The sequence below is a fragment of the Anolis carolinensis genome, chromosome 2 (genome assembly GCF_035594765.1).
Source record: "Anolis carolinensis isolate JA03-04 chromosome 2, rAnoCar3.1.pri, whole genome shotgun sequence".
Taxonomy (NCBI): domain Eukaryota; kingdom Metazoa; phylum Chordata; class Lepidosauria; order Squamata; family Dactyloidae; genus Anolis; species Anolis carolinensis.
In genome coordinates this window covers 179,134,770-179,153,465 of record NC_085842.1, presented here as the reverse complement: position 1 = coordinate 179,153,465, position 18,696 = coordinate 179,134,770, and the positions used below count along the sequence as shown (strand labels likewise).

At 43.0% G+C, this 18,696-nt stretch overlaps 1 protein-coding gene across 5 annotated transcripts in view; it reads left to right on the top strand.

Annotated features, from left to right (window-relative positions):
- Window positions 1–18,696, top strand: part of wnk3 (WNK lysine deficient protein kinase 3) — a 148,966-nt gene that overhangs the window by 91,720 nt on the left and 38,550 nt on the right. For all 5 annotated transcript variants that reach the window (XM_062971191.1, XM_062971192.1, XM_062971193.1 and 2 more), the window contains exon 9: window positions 3,837–4,030. In XM_062971191.1, coding sequence (XP_062827261.1) covers window positions 3,837–4,030 — 194 coding nt within the window. The remainder of the gene's footprint in view (window positions 1–3,836; window positions 4,031–18,696) is intronic.

The following is an 18,696-nucleotide window of genomic DNA, read 5'->3' as shown; positions in this document are numbered from 1 at the left end:
AACTTGTGATTTTATGATACGAAATCCAGCATATCTATCTTGTTTGCTGTGTCATACAATAATAATAATACTTTATTTATATGCCGCTCTATCTCCTCAAAGGGACTCAGGACTTATACCACTTGATTGGTATAAGAATGCAATAGTGCCTGAGTATTTTATGGGACTCTTTAATCTATACATGCATACACATAATAAAAGTGAAAATCTGAATGTGTGTATGTGGCATGGGTGTCCATTCACACAGGCTCCCACCTCCACAAACAGCTATAACTCCCAGTGCTGAGGAGCCACCAAAGGCCCTCCATCCAAGGAACATTGCAGGTTATAGCGGGCGCCATGAACATGTCAAAGAGCCCTGCTAATGTGTTCCACAAACACCATCCTGCCTCCCATCCAAGTTAAGGCTTTCATTTGGGGACAATATCATCCTAGATTTTCTGTTTTTCCTTCACCAAAGACACTTCCCAGTGTTCTTTTCGCTCTCTATTAGTGTGGAATGTGCATGACACTGCCCACTGCCTCTCCCTTAACCCTTTCCTATGGCACACAGCAAACAGAGCAGAATTGATCAGCAACTGAAAGACTAAACATACTGGAGGTGTTTGGGGGACTGATTCAACATGATGGTAGTTGTGGTTCACCCTGTATCAAGATAGCACCGTGATCCCCACCGACATTGGACCTGGACCACATTTGGCATACATAAGCCCCATGACCAATGAAAAATACTGGAGAGATTTGGGGGGAATTCACCTGGGTTTATCGCCGTTGTAGGTACTGTTCACCTGCAATCAAAGAGCACTCTGGACCCCACCAATGATGGCCCTGGATCTAATTTAGCACACAGAACCCTCATGACCAACAAAAATACAGGAGGGCTTTGGGGAAAATTCCCCTTGATTTATAGGAATTATAGTTCACCTACATCCACAGAGCACTGTGAACTCAAACAACAATGGATCTGCACCAAATTTGGCACACATACCCAATATGCCCAAATTTGAATACTGGTGGAATTGGCCTTGTAGGTACTGGGATTTGTAGTTCACCTGCAATCAAAGAGCACTCTGATCCCCACCAACAATGGGGAGGGGTTTGGGGGAACTGACCTTCATTTCTGGGAGTTGTAGTTCACCTACATCTGAAGACATCATGGCCTCTACCAGCAATAGACTAGAACCAAACTTGGCACACAAAACCACCATGACCAACTGAACCTATTGGAGGGGTTTGGGAGGAACTGACCCACCATGGTGGGAACTGTAGTTTACCCTGCAGCCAGAGGCCACACTGAGCCCCACCGATGATGCATCTAGAGAGCAAACCTGCCCAACATAACCAACTTTAACCATGGATGGTGTTTCAGGGGGTGAATCTAGTATGATGTGAGTTGTAGTTCACCCACAACCGTATGCATTTTGGACAATTTAAAAACTGACTTTTTAAAATAACCCAGGCACTGCCGGGTACCCAAGCTAGTTTCAAAATAAAAATGCAGTTTTTTTCGAAAAGGAAAGGAGACAGCTCTCATCAAAAAGTATCTCATTCTTCAAAGAAATTTCCGTTCCTCTTTTTGTTATGGCCAATGTTGAACAAAATTGAGTGAGGGTTCTAGTGTCTAAATGTCAGCTTGACACATCCAAAGTTCTCAGGAGCATCCATTTAGGCATGTAGGATTGTCACATTTTGTCTTCACAACAGTCCTGTCACATACCTTTGACTAGGAGAGCGTAATGAACATAATTGTTGGTTATTCTTTGAACTGTAGTCCAAGTTAGTTTTCTATACAATGTTCCATATTGGCTCCTAATAGAAATTGAGCTTTATATTCCAAGAAATTTAAGGGCATAGGTATCAGAAACACTTAGTGATAATGCACATGACTTTCATGCAGAAAATTCCAGGTTCAGTCATTGGCATTTCCATATAGAGCTAAAGGGAGCTACCACAGTCTGTACTGTTGGCTGCACTGACCAATGATTGATGAGATTAGCAGTCCTATAGCATCTATAAAGTCAATGTAGGTTAGTGTTGCACCTCAGTGGGGATTCAGCTTGCTCACAGCACCCACCAAAAAACCCAAACATGATAGTCAAAACAGTTTATTTAGAAAACACATATAAAAAGGGGAAATCACCATCAAGGAAGTAAAGGGTAAAATTTAAGAGTTAATATAGAAAGCAAATCTCACAGGCAATAAGCTAGGTCAAACTGCACACAGGAAAACAATCCAAAGGCAGGTTAAATCCAGGAAACAAGGCTTAAAACATGAACATGAATCCCAAGGCAAAGTCAGAAAATAAGGCTTAAAACATGAACATGAATAGCAAAATATTCCATGAAACAAGGAGCCAAAACATGAGCATGAATCTTGGGTCTTGAGCTAAGGCCTGGAGCCCTCGGTGGCCTAGGGGATAAAAGCCTTGTGACTTGAAGGTTGGGTTGCTGACCTGAAGGCTGCCAGGTTCGAATCCCACCCGGGGAGAGCGCGGATGAGCTCCCTCTATCAGCTCCAGCTCCATGCGGGGACATGAGAGAAGCCTCCCACAAGGATGGCAAACATCAAAACATCCGGGCGTCCCCTGGGCAACGTCCTTGCAGATGGCCAATTTTCTCACTCCAGAAGCAACTCAGGTTGCTCCTGACACAAAGAAGAAGAAGCTAAGGCCTGGACTAGGAATGAGACTGGAGTATTTCACATGGATAACGTTGCTAGATCTAAAATCCCAACAGAGCTCTCTCTGCTTTAAGGACTGTAAAACATGAACACATTCCTCTGACCTAGAGGGACCCACTTCTGTCTCTCTCACACACATGAATTCTTTCTCATCTTCTGCACGTGAATCTCTTCCTCCCTCAGAAGCAGTCTCGAAACTGTATCTAAGTCAACTGTTCCCCCGGATGAGCTAATGTTATCAGGACTGCTTGTAGGTGAAAGATCACCTCCCTGGCTGTTGGATTCCAAAATATTTCTACTTTCACACGGAGTCTCAGAAATATCATCTTGCTCTAAAACCCCTTCCTTTTCCCCATCCTCAGCTGCCTCTGGTTCCAGCATTCTCCCAGACCCTGAAACGGCATCTGATCCCAGCATTTTCTCAGGCCCTGAAACCCCAGGCCCCTCATCTTCATCAGGTTGAACCACAACAGATACCACAGGTTCATCAGGTTGAACCACATAATACCCTGGCCCTTGGCCATGTGACTGGGGCTGGAGTATCTGGAGGGGGAAATGGTTTTGTCCTTGACATATATCAAACTGAGCTAGGTGGATCTGATTTAAGGCAACCTCTGATGTTTTCTGTAAAAAGGTTACTTGGGACTGCTAGAAATAATATTGTTCAGTTTCTCAAGAAAGTGAGACTATGTCCCTTATCATGCTAGAGCTTAGCATAGGCCAAGAGGATACATCCCATCTGAAATCCTGTGACTGCCTCCTGCAGAATTCTGGGGCTTGTAGTTTAGTAAGACCCAGGACCTCCCTGGCAGAGCATTTTAAAAGCCCCTCCCCTAAACTCCAAGCCCCAGAATTCTGCAGGAGGCAGACACAGGATTTCAGATGTAAAGCATATTCTTCGCCAACTCTTTAACTTCTAGTGTGCTACAGGCCCAGATCATTCTATCATTCTCCCTTCATGCAGAAGACAATAGATACACATTTTCTTATATTTTTTTCATGGAGTCAATGTTCTGTCCTCATAGTTTCTTAAAGGCCCATTGTTTCATTGCGAGCATCCAAGTGTTTGACATCGTTGAAAGAAAGATGGAAATTGCTTTTGAGTTCTTCTGGCCAAGCTAATATTTTGTCTTTCCTTTCTCTCATTCTGATATAGCTGACAGCTTATCTGACCAAGGAACAGGATCGGTGATATTGTCAGATGCCTCCAGCCAACATAGCATTCCCTTCTCTTCAGATCAGATGGTGGGCACCCAGCAAGTTCCTAGCCTCACTCAAGCTGAAAACAGTGTTCAAGGGCCTATCTATACTTCCCAGCAGCTGGTGGGGCATTTCCAGTCCATACCAGGGGTAAGAGGTCTACAATTCTATTAAATACATACCATGTAGGTAAAAGGATTTATTTCCACTGATGTTTGCATGGTGTTTCAGCATTGATCGTTGGGATTTCAGTCATTCCAGAGAAGACATAAAATAAAACAGGAAGGCACGGGTTTTTTTTAAGCAAAGCTGTGTTAGAATAGAACATTTCATTTAAATATTAATAAGAAATCCTAAGCTTAATGTCAAAATATTAATGAAAGAAGAATTTCATTTTATTCAAATTCAGTTGCATGGAGTTTCTACGTAGGCTAGGGAAATGCGTAACCTCCCTATCTTACTGGACTTCAGCTCCTTTCATCCTTGAGGTGCTGAGATTAAAATCCATAACCAATATATAAATGTACCAAACATATAGAAAATATTGTATAATACTGCTGGGAACAATGAGTCTTCGGCAGCTCAATTTCCAACTCTTGAACCAGCCAGCTCAATAGTGAGGTGTGATGTGTACAGTTTCTCTGAAAGCAATGAGAACCCACATGTTATGTCTTGATGTCTTCAAGACATAAAGGAAAAATTTTATTGTCATCCTATCGGAGATACCTAAGGAGGACAAAATCATCCTCCTGGGGGACTTTAATGCAAGAGTCGGACGGGACTCCAACCTGTGGCCAGGGATCATAAGAAAAGACGGGGTCGGAAGCAGCAACTCGAATGGCATCTTGCTTCTCACCAAATGTGGAGAGCACAACCTTGTCATCACCAACATGCTCTTCCGCCAGAAAAACAAGTTCAAGACGTCATGGAAGCACCCTCGGTCAAAGCATTGGCACCTCTTGGACTATGTAATTACACATGCCAGAGATCGCCACGATGTGCTTCTCACAAGAGCCATGACAGGTGCTGATGACTGCTGGACAGACCACAGGTTAATCCGATCCACGATGGCTGTCAAGATCGTCCCCAAATGCAGACTCCAAGGAAGAAAAACAAGGCATAAAATGAACACCCAAGCCCTTCAGGAGCCCTCCAAACGAGCCCTTCTCCAACTACACTCAAGGATCATCTACCCACAGAACCCCCCGAAAATGTTGAGGAACATTGGAACAAACTGAAGACCTCCATCATCACAGCCTGCGAAGAAACCATTAGATACCAAACTAAGAAACATCAAGACTGGTTTGACGATAACGACAAAGAGATCCAACAGCTAATTGATAACAAAAGGAAAGCCTTCCAAACATGGCAGAGAGACACCAACTGTGCTGCTAAAAAAAAGATCTATGCCAGTGCAAAAGCTGAGGTCCAAAGAAGAACCAGAGAACTCAAGAACATCTGGTGGACAAAGAAGGCTGAAGAAATCCAACACTTTGCAGACACCCATGATGTTCAGGGATTTTTCAAAGCCACAAAGATAATCTACGGACCAAGAAACCATGGCATACAGCAGGGGTCCTCAAACTTTTTAAGCAGAGGGCCGGTCCACGGTCCCTCAGAGTGTTGGGGGGACAGACTATAGTTTAAAAACAAATATGAACAAATTCCTATGCACACTGCATATGTCTTATTTGTAGTGCAAAAAAAAAGCCAACGAAATGTTATGGTTTGCAAAGGCACTGTGCTATATTTGTGTGTTAACTGGAAAATGAAGTTCATGAAGCCGATTGGCTGAACCTGCAAAGACCTGTAATTTGATTTGAAACTGTTTCTGTTCTGATGCTGGAGAACCGGTTTGAACAAGTTTTTGTTCAGTGTGAGTCTGTGTGGTGACTGAGTACTGCCCGGGGAAGATGGCTCTGTACTCAGGGAGTCCTTGCTATTTCTGAGGACTGTATTCTTCACTGAAGCAGATTTATGGACTGAAAAAGGACTGTTTATGACTGCTGGGTTTCTGTAAGCAATCAGAGGGACCATTGTGAATACCATTGCTCTTTGGATCTCTTGGAATTAGTAAAGTTCTTGTATTATTTGTTCTGCAAATCTGAGTGGTGTGTCATTGTTCTGCAGGGTGACTCTGGGCTCATGGGCACATGTAAGAGCTTCCGTTTACCATCTACAATGCACAACATGAAAGAACAATACAATATTTAAAAATAAGAATAATTTTAACCCACATAAACCTACCAGGATTTCAATGGGATGTGTGGGCCTGCTTCTTGCTGATGAAATAGTCAAGTTAATTAGGATGGTTGTTGTTGTTGTTGTTGTTGTTGTGTGCCTTCAAGTCAAAGTCTAAAACCGAGGGCGGGGGCCAGATAAATGACCTTGGAGGGCCGCATGTGGCCCCCGGGCCTTAGTTTGGGGACCCCTGGCATACAGTCTCTACGCTCATCAGATGGAACCAAACTTCTGAAGGAGAAAACATCAATTGCACTACGTTGGAAAGAGCACTACCAGAACCTGCTGAATCGCAGCTCCAATGTGGCCGAAGAGGTTCTCTCACAAATCCCGCAACAACAAGCCAGGGATGAGTTTGCAGCATTGCCTAGTTTGGAAGAAGTCAGCAACAAAAAAAACAACAAAAAAAACAACAAAGCCAGCGGACCTGATGGGATCCCTGCTGAAATCTTCAAAGAGGGTGGACCTGAGCTGATACAACAACTCCACCAGCTCATTGAAAAAGTGTGGGTGACCGAGAAAATCCCAGCAGACTTCAAGGATGCCAACATCATCACCCTTTTCAAGAAACGGGACAGAACAGACTATCGTAGTATCTCTCTTCTAACCTCCGCTGGGAAAATCCTCGCAAGAATCCTTGCAAACCGCCTTCTCCCTGTTTCAGAAGACACCCTCCCAGAATCCCAGAATGGCTTCCGTCCCTCCAGAGGAACAATGGATATGATCTTCACTGCACGACAGCTGCAAGAAAAATGCAGGGAACAAAATCAACCTCTGTACATGGCATTCATTGACCTTGCAAAGGCATTCGACACAGTGAATTGCAGCACTCTCTGGACCATCCTCCAAAAAATCGGGTGCCCTGACAAATTTGTGAACATCCTTCGGCTCCTCCATGATGACATGATGGCAACAGTCTTGGACAGCAACGGCTCTCAAAGTGATCCATTTAAGGTGGAATCAGGTGTCAAGCAGGGATGTGTTATTGCCCCTACCTTATTTTCCATCTTCATCACTATGATACTTCACCTTGTTGATGGGAAGCTTCCCACTGGTGTGGAAATCATCTATTGGACAGATGGCAAGCTATTTAACCTCAGCAGACTGAGAGCCAAAACCAAGGTCACCACAACATCTGTGATAGAACTCCAATATGCCAATGACAATGTAGTCTGTACACACTGTACGTGACCTACAAGCCACTCTAAACACCTTTGCAGAAGCATACGAGGAGCTTGTCCTCTCACTGAACATCGAGAAAACCAAAGTGCTCTTCCAACAGGCACCAGCGAACCCCTCTGCAGTGCCAGGAATACAGCTTAATGGTGTCACATTAGAAAATGTTGACCATTTCCGCTACCTTGGCAGCCACCTCTCCACAAAAGTCAACATCAACACTGAAATACAACACTGCCTGAGCTCTGCGAGTGCAGCATTTTTCAGAATGAAGCAGACAGTGTTTGATGATCAGGACTTCCAAAGCGATACTAAGGTGCTTTGCTTATAAAGCCATTTTCCTCCCAACCCTGCTCTACGCTTGCGAAACGTGGACGATCTACAGACGTCACACTCAAATCCTAGAGCGTTTCCATCAGCGTTGCCTCAGAAAAATCCTGCAAATGTCTTGGAAAGACAGGCGGACAAATGTCAGTGTGCTTGAGGAAGCAAAGACCACTAGCATTGAAGCGATGCTCCTATGCCATCAACTCAGCTGGACTGGCCATGTTGTCCGAATACCCGATCACCGTCTCCCAAAGCAGTTACTCTACTCCAAACTCAAGAATGGGAAACGTAATGTTGGTGGGCAGGAAAAGAGATTTAAAGATGGGCTTAAAGCCAACCTTAAAAACTGTGGCATAGACACTGAGAACTGGGAAGCCCTGGCCCTTGAGCGCTCTAGTTGGAGGTCAGCTGTGACCAGCAGTGCTGCAGAGTTCGAAGAGGCACGAATGGAGGGCTTAAGGGAGAAACGTGCCAAGAGGAAGGCCCGTCAAGCCAACCCTGACCGGGACCGCCTTCCACCTGGAAACCGATGTCCTCACTGTGGTAGAACATGCAGATCAAGATCTCTTCAGCCACCTACGGATACACCCCCAAGACAACAGATATGGAAGACAATTGTCCTCAAACTACAAGAGATCGCCTAAGTAAGCCACATGTTATAGACTCTAGGTATGTCTTATATGTCTTTCCTACTCTTGAGTTGCATATGACACCTCTTCAAATCTTTTTTTTGACCTGAAAACTGGGACAGTGGGCTGACAGTGTCAAGTGATGCCTACACTGTGTTTGTCTACATATATATGTGTGAGAGAGAGCACACCAATAGTGTTCTATCTCTCTATGAGTAGACAGCTGAATGCTATAGTATGATCGTTATTCGTATGCCTCTCTCTCCCGAGTTTTTAATTAATTGTTCATGTGGCCCGCCCTGTTTTTTACTGTTTTCTCTGATTTGTGCTGTAATGTATATGATTATTTTTGCACTGTTATATTGTGTTATGATATGTTGTTTTATTTTGTTATATTGTATGGTGTCTGGGTATGGCCCCATGTAAGCCGCCCCGAGTCCCCGTTGGGGAGATGGTGGCAGGGTATAAATAAAGTTTTATTATTATTATAGGAAATTTGCTAAGTTGTAGTTGTACTTCTCCCAAATTACTTGAATGCACTTGTGAGCATTGTAAATAGATGATGGAAGAGAGATACTTTTAATCAGAATTTGTAGTCTGCTTACTGTATGTATTTTAGTAAAGGATTTTTAAAATGACATTTTAGTAATTGATGGTGATCTGAAGTTACTTGGAAGATATTTATTTATGTCGTGTCAAAAGCATTGCATAACAAATACATTTTAAAATGATGAAAAAAAGGAAATCACAAGCAAGTAAATAGTTTTAGATCAAAAGCGGGCAACAGCAACCACATTGTCCGTAGTTTTAAACAAGTCCTCCTCCATACATAAGGCAGGACATTGTGGGCAAGCATACATATGCGGAGTTGTTTGTTCAGCTCCACAGTCACATAAGGTGGAGGATTCCTCCAGGTAGTGCCACCTTGCCAAGTTGTCTTTAGATCTGCCCACTCCACTTCTGAGTCTGTTCAGGGACTTCCAAGTTGCCCATTCTTGGTTTGCCCCTGGACGAGGACCCTCATGGGGGGCCATCCAGTTAGAATTTCCTGGTTTAGCTGCCCAGAAGGACACCCTTGCTGCTGCTGGAGGAACATCAAGAGGAGTGGTGGTTCTCATGAAGCCCTTCCTTGATTTGAGTCTGGTGGGAGGAGGCTGATAGTCATGCAGTGGATGGCTTTCACAATGTTCGACCTTATTTCTCTCACCATTAAAAGCAACTTCCCATTGCACGTCAGGAGGGGCAATGCCAGCTAACTTGTAGAGTTTATCAACAGATGTAGGTTTAAGGCATCCTGTGATTATTCTGCATATTTTGTTTAGTGCTATGTCCACCTGCTTCGCATGGGCAGACTTTTGCCAGACAGGACAGGCGTACTCAGCAGTTGAGAAAGACAAGGCCAAGGCTGATGTTCTTATTACTTGTGGGTCTGCACCCCATGCGCTGCCAGTCAGTTTCCGCATGATGTTGTTGCGTACAGCTACTTTGTGCTTGGTGTTCATGCAGTGTTTCCTATATGTTAGTGTTTGATCTAAGGGTGACACCAAGATATTTAGGATGGAAACAGTGTTCGAGCTCTTGGCCTTCCCAAGTAACTTTCAGTTTCCTGTTGGCTTCACGGTTACGTAGGTGGAAAGCACACACTTGTGTCTTGGCAGGGTTAGGCTTCAGGTGGTTCTCTTTGTAGTAGCTGGAGAGATCTTTCAAGGCATTGGTGAGTTGCTTTTCAACTGTTTCAAAATATTTCGCTTGTGTTGTAAGGCCAAGGTCATCAGCATATATAAAGCTCTCTGTGAGTGGTGGTTGTGGCTGATTGTTTGTGAAGATGTTAAATAAGGTCGGGGCAAGAACGCTGCCTTGGGGTAAACCATTCTTTTGCCTCCTCCATCTGCTTTTCTGGCCCTGAAACTACACATAGAAGCTGCGGTTTTCTAGGAGGGTCTGGACAGTTTTTGTAAAGTCAAAGTCCCAGGTGATATGGTAGACTTTATGCAGCATTTTTCTATGTTGCACTGTGTCATAGGCTGCTGTAAGATCCACAAAAACTGTTCCCATAATGCAGCCTTTATCGTAGCCTTCCTCGATATGCTCAGTCAGATGAAGAATTTGACCTGTACAGTTTTTCCCTGGTCTGAAACCTGCTTGTTGTGCAATAAGCTTGGGTTCGATAATAGGTCCTAGTTGATTTAATAGCATCCTCTCATAGACTTTATATAGATGACATAAGAGGGAGATTGGTCAATAGTTCCCGGCATTGGAGGCATCTTTACCAGGTTTTAAAATGGCAATGATCTTAGTTTTCCTCCATGCTCTGGGAATCTGTTTGTGTGCCAAGCATTGATTATAGAATTTCAAAAGCCAGTTTTCAGCTTTGGGGCCCAAGTGTTTGATTTGCTCCATCATCAGGCACAAAGAAGAGATATAGTAGTCATGGGCGATTTCAATTATCCCGATATCTGCTGGAAAACAAACTCAGCCAAGAGTACAAAGTCCAACAAATTCCTCACTTGCCTTGCAGATAATTTTATGGTCCAGAAGGTAGAAGAGGCAACAAGGGGATCAGCAACTCTTGATCTAATCTTAACAAATGTGGAAGACCTGATCAATACCGTTGAAGTGGTTGGATCCTTAGGGGCAAGTGACCATGTGCTCCTGCAGTTTGCAATACAAAGGAATGCTGAAACTAAGACAAGTCAAACACGCATTCTGGACTTTAAGAGAGCTGACTTCCAAAAAATGAAGGAATTACTGAGCGGCATTCCATGGACGCCGATATTAAAAAACAAGGGAGTTAAGGATGGATGGGAGTTTTTCAAAAGTGAAATACTCAAGGCGCAAATGCAAACAGTGCCAACAAAGAAGAAAAATAAGACAAGTGCAAAGAAGCCAGAATGGATGTCCAAAGAACTTCTAACTGAGCTAAAGCTCAAAAGTGACATGCACAAGAAGTGGAAAAGGGGAGAAATCACCAAAGAAGAATTCAAACGTATAGCCAACACCTGTAGGGAAAAGGTTCGCAAGGCTAAAGCGCAAAATGAGCTCAGGCTTGCCAGGGACATAAAAAACAACAAAAAAGGCTTTTTTGCTTACGTTGGTAGAAAAAGGAAGAAAAAGGAGCCGATAGGGCCATTGCAAGGAGAAGATGGGGTGATGGCGACAGGGGACAGGGAAAAGGCAGAACTACTTAATGCCTTGTTTGCCTCGGTCTTCTCAGAAAAAGAAAGCCATCTTCAACCTCAGCAACACGGAATGGACGAAGGATTGGGGGAAATCCAACCCCAAATAGGGAAACAAGTTGTCCAGGAACACTTGGCCTCTCTAAACGAATTCAAGTCCCCAGGGCCAGATCAGCTACACCCAAGAGTACTGAAGGAACTAGCGGAAGTTATTTCAGAACCACTGGCAATTATCTTCGAGAGTTCTTGGAGAACGGGAGAAGTCCCAGCAGATTGGAGGAGGGCGAATGTGGTCCCTATCTTCAAGAAGGGAAAAAAGAACGACCCAAACAATTACCGTCCGGTCAGCCTCACATCAATACCAGGCAAAATTCTGGAAAAGATCATTAAGGAAGTGGTCTGCGAACACTTAGAAACAAATGCGGTCATTGCTAATAGTCAACACGGATTTACCAAAAACAAGTCATGCCAGACTAATCTGATCTCTTTTTTCGATAGAGTTATGAGTTGGGTCGATACAGGGAATGCTGTGGATGTAGCGTACCTGGATTTCAGTAAGGCCTTCGACAAAGTCCCCCACGACCTTCTGGCAAACAAACTAGTAAAATGTGGGCTAGACAAAACTACGGTTAGGTGGATCTGTAATTGGCTAAGCGAACGAACCCAAAGGGTGCTCACCAATGCGTCGTCTTCATCATGGAAAGAAGTGACAAGTGGAGTGCCGCAGGGCTCCGTCCTGGGCCCGGTTCTGTTCAACATCTTTATTAACGACTTAGACGAAGGGTTAGAAGGCACGATCATCAAGTTTGCAGACGACACAAAACTGGGAGGGATAGCTAACACTCCAGAAGACAGGAGCAGAATTCAAAACGATCTTGACAGACTAGAGAGATGGGCCAAAACTAACAAAATGAAGTTCAACAGGGACAAATGCAAGATACTTCACTTCGGCAGAAAAAATGGAAATCAAAGATACAGAATGGGGGACACCTGGCTTGACAGCAGTGTGTGCGAAAAAGACCTTGGAGTCCTCGTGGACAACAAGTTAAACATGAGCCAACAATGTGATGCGGCTGCTAAAAAAGCCAATGGGATTCTGGCCTGCATCAATAGGGGAATAGCGTCTAGATCCAGGGAAGTTATGCTCCCCCTCTATTCTGCCTTGGTCAGACCACACCTGGAATACTGTGTCCAATTTTGGGCACCACAGTTGAAGGGAGATGTTGACAAGCTGGAAAGCGTCCAGAGGAGGGCGACTAAAATGATTAAGGGTCTGGAGAACAAGCCCTATGAGGAGCGGCTTAAAGAGCTGGGCATGTTTAGCCTGCAGAAGAGAAGGCTGAGAGGAGACATGATAGCCATGTACAAATATGTGAAGGGAAGTCATAGGGAAGAGGGAGCAAGCTTGTTTTCTGCTGCCCTGCAGACTAGGACACGGAACAATGGCTTCAAACTACAGGAAAGGAGATTCCACCTGAACATCAGGAAGAACTTCCTCACTGTGAGAGCTGTTTGACAGTGGAACTCTCTCCCCGGGGCTGTGGTGGAGGCTCCTTCCTTGGAGGCTTTTAAGCAGAGGCTGGATGGCCATCTGTCGGGGGTGCTTTGAATGCGATTTCCTGCTTCTTAGCAGGGGGTTGGACTAGATGGCCCATGTGGTCTCTTCCAACTCTACTATTCTATGATTCTATGATTCTATGATTCAGGTCATCTAGGCCAGGTGCTTTACCAGTCTTACATCGCTTGATGGCTTCTCTGAGTTCTTTCAGGTTTAGAGGAGAAGACAACTGGTGGGTTTCAAGTTCTGGCACCTTGTTGATTTTCATCTTTATTCTGCTGCAGTTGGTTTTCCCATTCTGAATTAGCTGGTGAGCTATCTGGTCTGGTATCACGTTCGCGTGTCCATGGTTGACCAGAGGGTCACTATCCAGGCGTCTCAGCAATTGTCAGGCTTTTCGGCTACTCTTGGACATGTCAAGGTTCTCAGGCAGCTCTATCCAACTGTCTTTCTTAGCATTAGCTAAGACTGTAGATAGTTTTTGACCTGCTGCTATAGTCCCATCACTGTATGGATTCTCTTGAAATAGTCTGAGATATTCCTATAGCTGATTTAGCGATTCTTCGTTTAGGCCTGGTAGGTAGCTTGTGCGACAACCTCTAGGGATTGAGAGCCTTGAGGATCTTTTCACAGCTTCTACAAACAGGTCATAATTTTCTATAGAAGGTTTTATATCAGAAATAGCAGCTTCCAAGGTCTCTGTAAACTTTGTCTAGTTAGCTTTATTGAAGTTATATCTTCTGCGGAATGGGACACTTTTTGGTCTTACAGCTGCATATTCCACGCAGCATATTGGTCTTTGTTGTGTGTTAGGTATCGGGTTTAATACCCTTTTGATGCATTGGTGGCTTATGCTTTCCTTTACAAAAATCAGATCAGAGTTATAACCACGCTTCCATCGGCCGCTATTGAAAGATGGTGGTAATTTACTGTCATGGAGGAGGCTCATTCTACTATTGTCAGCCCACGTTAGAACTGCTTTGCCATTTCTATCATCTTCGTCATAGCCCCAGACACAGCTATGGCTATTGAAATGTCCCACAACAAAATGGGCTTCATGATTGTGGCAATTGGTTGGGGGCGTAAAATAGAAATCAGCCCCGGGTGGTTTATAGAGTGATGATACGATGCAACTATCAAGTTCCACAGATAAGATTTCAATGTTGTTCACTTCTGTGAGGGAAGTTGCAGAGTTTGCTATACCAGGTCATACAAAAATGGTACTGCCATATTGTCTGTGAGGTCGTTCCACTGCCAGTTGCATTCCAAGAATTTTTGGTCTTCTCATTGTGATGTTTCTGTGTGTTTCCTGTATACATAGGATGTCACACGAAATGTCCTCAGACATTTTGGCTAATAGTTCTTCCTTAGCAAGTGACAAACCTTCTATATTAATAGACATAACCGTTAGCAATGGTCTTGATAAAGACCATTGGACTTGGAAGAGATAGTAATTTGAGAGAACATTTGAAGGTTTAGTTCAAGAGAAACTTTAGACCCAAATTTTATCAGTTCTGTTTAAACAATATCTATTAGACCTTGGCGACTCATTTTTAAAATGTAATTTTATTAAGTTATTGACACAATTACATAATGACACAATACAATAATTTTTAAACAGAACAAACAAGAAGAAACTCACAAGGCATTACATATTATTTCCCCCAAAAGAAAAAAAATCAGCTTATATGAAATCTTTGGTTCAGAGGTTCACAGAATGAAAAAATAACAATTGATTTACCATTTAGCTAAATCATCTACATAGATAGTGACCCGTGTTAATTGTTTTCTAAATACCTTAAAAATTAATAAAAATCCAATTCCTAAAAAAAAATCTACCAAAACTGGGTTGGTATCTCCACAGATATGCTATTAGAAGGAGTAATAAGTAGAATGAAACCCTTCTATGCATTAAGGCATACTGCTGGATTCTGCAGTAGGTGACACTGTTACAGTGCTTTGGTCATTAAGGCACTTTGGGTCAGTCAATCAGCTTTAAAGAGAGCGCATCTCAGGGAAAAGTCTCATTCTTCCCAAAGAACATGTCACAGGAGGCTGCAGGCAGATTAAGTTGGAGAGTTCCTTTGTTTTTCTAATAACAAACAGTATTAATGGGGTTACTGTGAGTTTTCTGGGCTGTATGGCCATGTTCCAGAAGCATTATTTCCTGACGTTTCGCCCACATCTATGGCAGGCATCCTCAGAGGTGTGAGGTCAGACCTTACATCTCTGAGGATGCCTGCCATAGTTGTGGGCGAAAGAATGCTTCTGGAACATGGCCATTGTCAGGACCCTGGCAGCTGGGCACCAATAACCTTACGCAGAGGCCAGTCTCTATCTAATATCTTTATTAAAGAAATATATAAAATCAATAAAAACAAGTGAAGAATATAGTTCAGAAGCAGACCTTTCAAATGAGGTCAAATATAGTCCAAAAATGTATTGTCCAATAACTGATATTAGAGTTCAAAGTTTTAATCCACTTGACCGAAACACACACTTTGCCAAGCAATAGTGTGGGGAAATAACAAAGTCTTAGAGTCCAATGAAGCTTGACAACAAGGCTGGAAATAAACTTGATTCTTGACTAGATCCGTGACTGGAGACAAGGCAAAACATGAAGCATGAAGCAGAGTCCGTGGTAAAACCGCGAGGCAGGGCAAGGCTTGAAGCTTGATCCAGGAAGCAAGGAACTGGGATTACAAAGTCCACACACGATCTCTCTCCTCAAGCTGATCAATTGACTCCGCAAAGAATCCCTCGCGCCAAACACCTATATTGGGTCTCGTTTTCCCGTCAACAGAACTCTTTCCCTAGAGAACGAGAAGCGAAACCCAACTCTGTCCAGATGCAAGACTCCTTAGAATTTCCCAAGGGAAACAGACCTAATCAGCCATTTGTTTGGCAGCGATTCTTAGACTTCTCCGATTAGCTTCTCTGACTCCCCTGTCTTTAGAATAAAATTCCTTCCTGGGAAACGGAGGGGAGTACTGCCCAAGGCCTGGTTTACTGAATTCTTGAGGGCAAACATCAGCATCCGGCAGGTGAAGAGACTCCAGTTCTTGTTGAACCGGCGAAAACCCCATGTTTTCATCTTCATCTGCCACAATAGTACTAGGAACAGGACTACAAGGCCCATGAGTCATCACAGCCATACAGCCCAGAAAACTCACAGCAACCCAGTGATCCCGGCCATGAAAGCCTTCGACAACACAGTGTATTAATTCTTTCTTAAAACAGATGCTGCAGCAGCAGCCAGTGAATGTGGCCCACTCAAATATTTTCCCCTTATCCAGAGTCAGCTTTCAGTTCTGACTTTCCACAGCTTTGTCCCTTCTGCTTCTCCCCAGTCCCGGGCATCCCCTGATGCAGTGAGGCATTTCACACCCAGGATGGTAAGAATTTTCCTTGAAAACCTGACAGTCTGCTCAAACGACCACTCAAAAGTGGCCCCCAAACTCAGCCTAGCCATTTAGCCGTGATTCCACCCTAGTGGCTATAATGATGTTGAAAACTTAGAAGATTCCTTTCAAAGAGTTTTTCATTCCATTTTCTCATTGCATTAACTCAGTCCATTGACCATATATTTTCCTGGTATTTTTTTCATTACTTTTAAAAAATAGTAAGCCACATCTCAAAATGACTTTGAAAAGTAACTAGAAAATATTACTTATTGTATAACTTTTTCCTTACACATCATGTTAGTTTCATTGTCAAAATCAATGATAGGTGCTAACAAATTAAGATAGATTTAATCCTAAATTTCAGCAAATGGAATAGTTTAAACTAATTTTTTTTAAAAAAATTAAACATAAAGGATTATGTTGGAATTGTTTCTCTAAACCTAAATTACTGAGTTACTGAGTTAAAGAGGCAACAAATTCTCAATTACCCAATTAGCCTCTACCATCCGTTAGTTTTTGCCAAACTTTTTCTCTGTCTCCCTCTCTTCTCATGATTGGGAAATTACAGAATATAGCTCACTAGTAGCAAGAGAAATTGGAAAACGATGACATTTCTGCTTTCAAATAGTGGAAGAGTAGAGGATTCCCAACTGGCCTCATTCAGGCTCTGAATGAGGCACTGGGAAACCACACCCCTCTGCCAAGCCAAGGTTGGCAAGTTTGCCAGTCACGGCATGGGAAGGCACTACTTCCCTCCCAGCTGACTTCTCCTTTTCCCAGCTGGGAGAAGCGGCAGAAAGCCCCCCTTCCTTCCCTCTTCTGACTTTCTGGTGCTTCTCCGAGCAGTGCGAAAAAGCCCCTTTCCACCCCAGCTTTCTGATGCAGAATGCCGGAGAAGCACCAAGAACCCCCCCCCCCCCCCCAATTTCTGAGGATTTTTGGTAATGTGCACATTACACTCTCTGGTGCACTACACTCGAGTAAATGTATTTTAAATTTGTCCATAAAAGGACTTGAGATCTTACTGTTCTATAGTAATAATCTCTCTTGTTGCTATGTTTTAAATAGGATTTAGAACTAAACAGTAAAGATGTCATTCTTTGTTAATTCCATTCTTGATTAAATCAGCAAGGATTTTCAACAGTTTTCTTCCCACTGTGCAATTGCTGAGGGATTTTTGACCGCTTGTGAGCTATTTGTGAACTATTCTGCACAAAATTCACACTTTTACACTGAAAATGCCTTTTCTGCATAGAAAATAGACTTTTCTTCCCAGGAAACAGCACTCTCAGGATACCATATAACCTTTCTGTGTAGGAATGTTATTTTCTGTACAAAGAATGCTTTTTCCAGTGCAGAAAAAGATTTAGTTGGAGATCTATTCTGTGTCAAATTCAGATTTTAAATTTTTTTGAACACATACAAAAATGTACGGAATAAGTCCTGAACTGCAAAGTTAACAGTGAATTTAGAATACAATTTCCATTACTTTTTAAACGTCTCTTGATTTGCCAGTGTCAAATACCTTGATGAGGCACCTGAGGATTTGATAGTTTAAACACGAGCATACCAGGCTGCATTCCCCTTGACAGTGTTCTGAATTAATCTCATTCTAGGATTTCAAAATAATAGTGATGTTGGCTTGAATATGTGGTAAGAAATGTCTCATGAAATAACTTTATTCTCAAATTTTCAGGGTCTACTGTTTGAATTGATTATATTTCAACAATTGTAATCTCACCTTGGTCTAGAACAAGTTAATGTGGACTACGTGTAAATGCATGTAACTACAGGACTACAGGTCTATTAAATAAACCAGTCCTTTATATAAGAAGAGGCTACTGAAGGATGCATTTGATAAGGGACTTTATGCTTTCCTCATTTATATTCATGGACCTCATCACACTAGAGCAGCTATCCATTTTAAATCCTGTGGTTGCCTCCTGCAGAATTCTGGGGCTTTTACTTTAGGGAGGGAGCTTTGAGCTGCTCAGCCAGAGAAGTCCTGGGCCTCATTAAACTACAGGCTCCAGAATTCTACAGGAGGCAGCCACAGGATATAAAGTGGATAGATGCTCTAATGTGATGAGGTCCTTATGGTGTGTGTTCTTTTTTGTCCCATTTCCAGCAGCCATTCCTGAGACAGGTTTAAATAATGATGTAAGGGGAGGCTGAGCTCCTGGTGCAGTAGAACCTTGTGGGTTTCTCCAAAATGAACCTCCAGATGGACATAAACCTTACCAAGAATATTTTAACCACTCTAAATTTTTAAAAGCAGCCTATCAACTAAGTGTTTTGTTTCAGA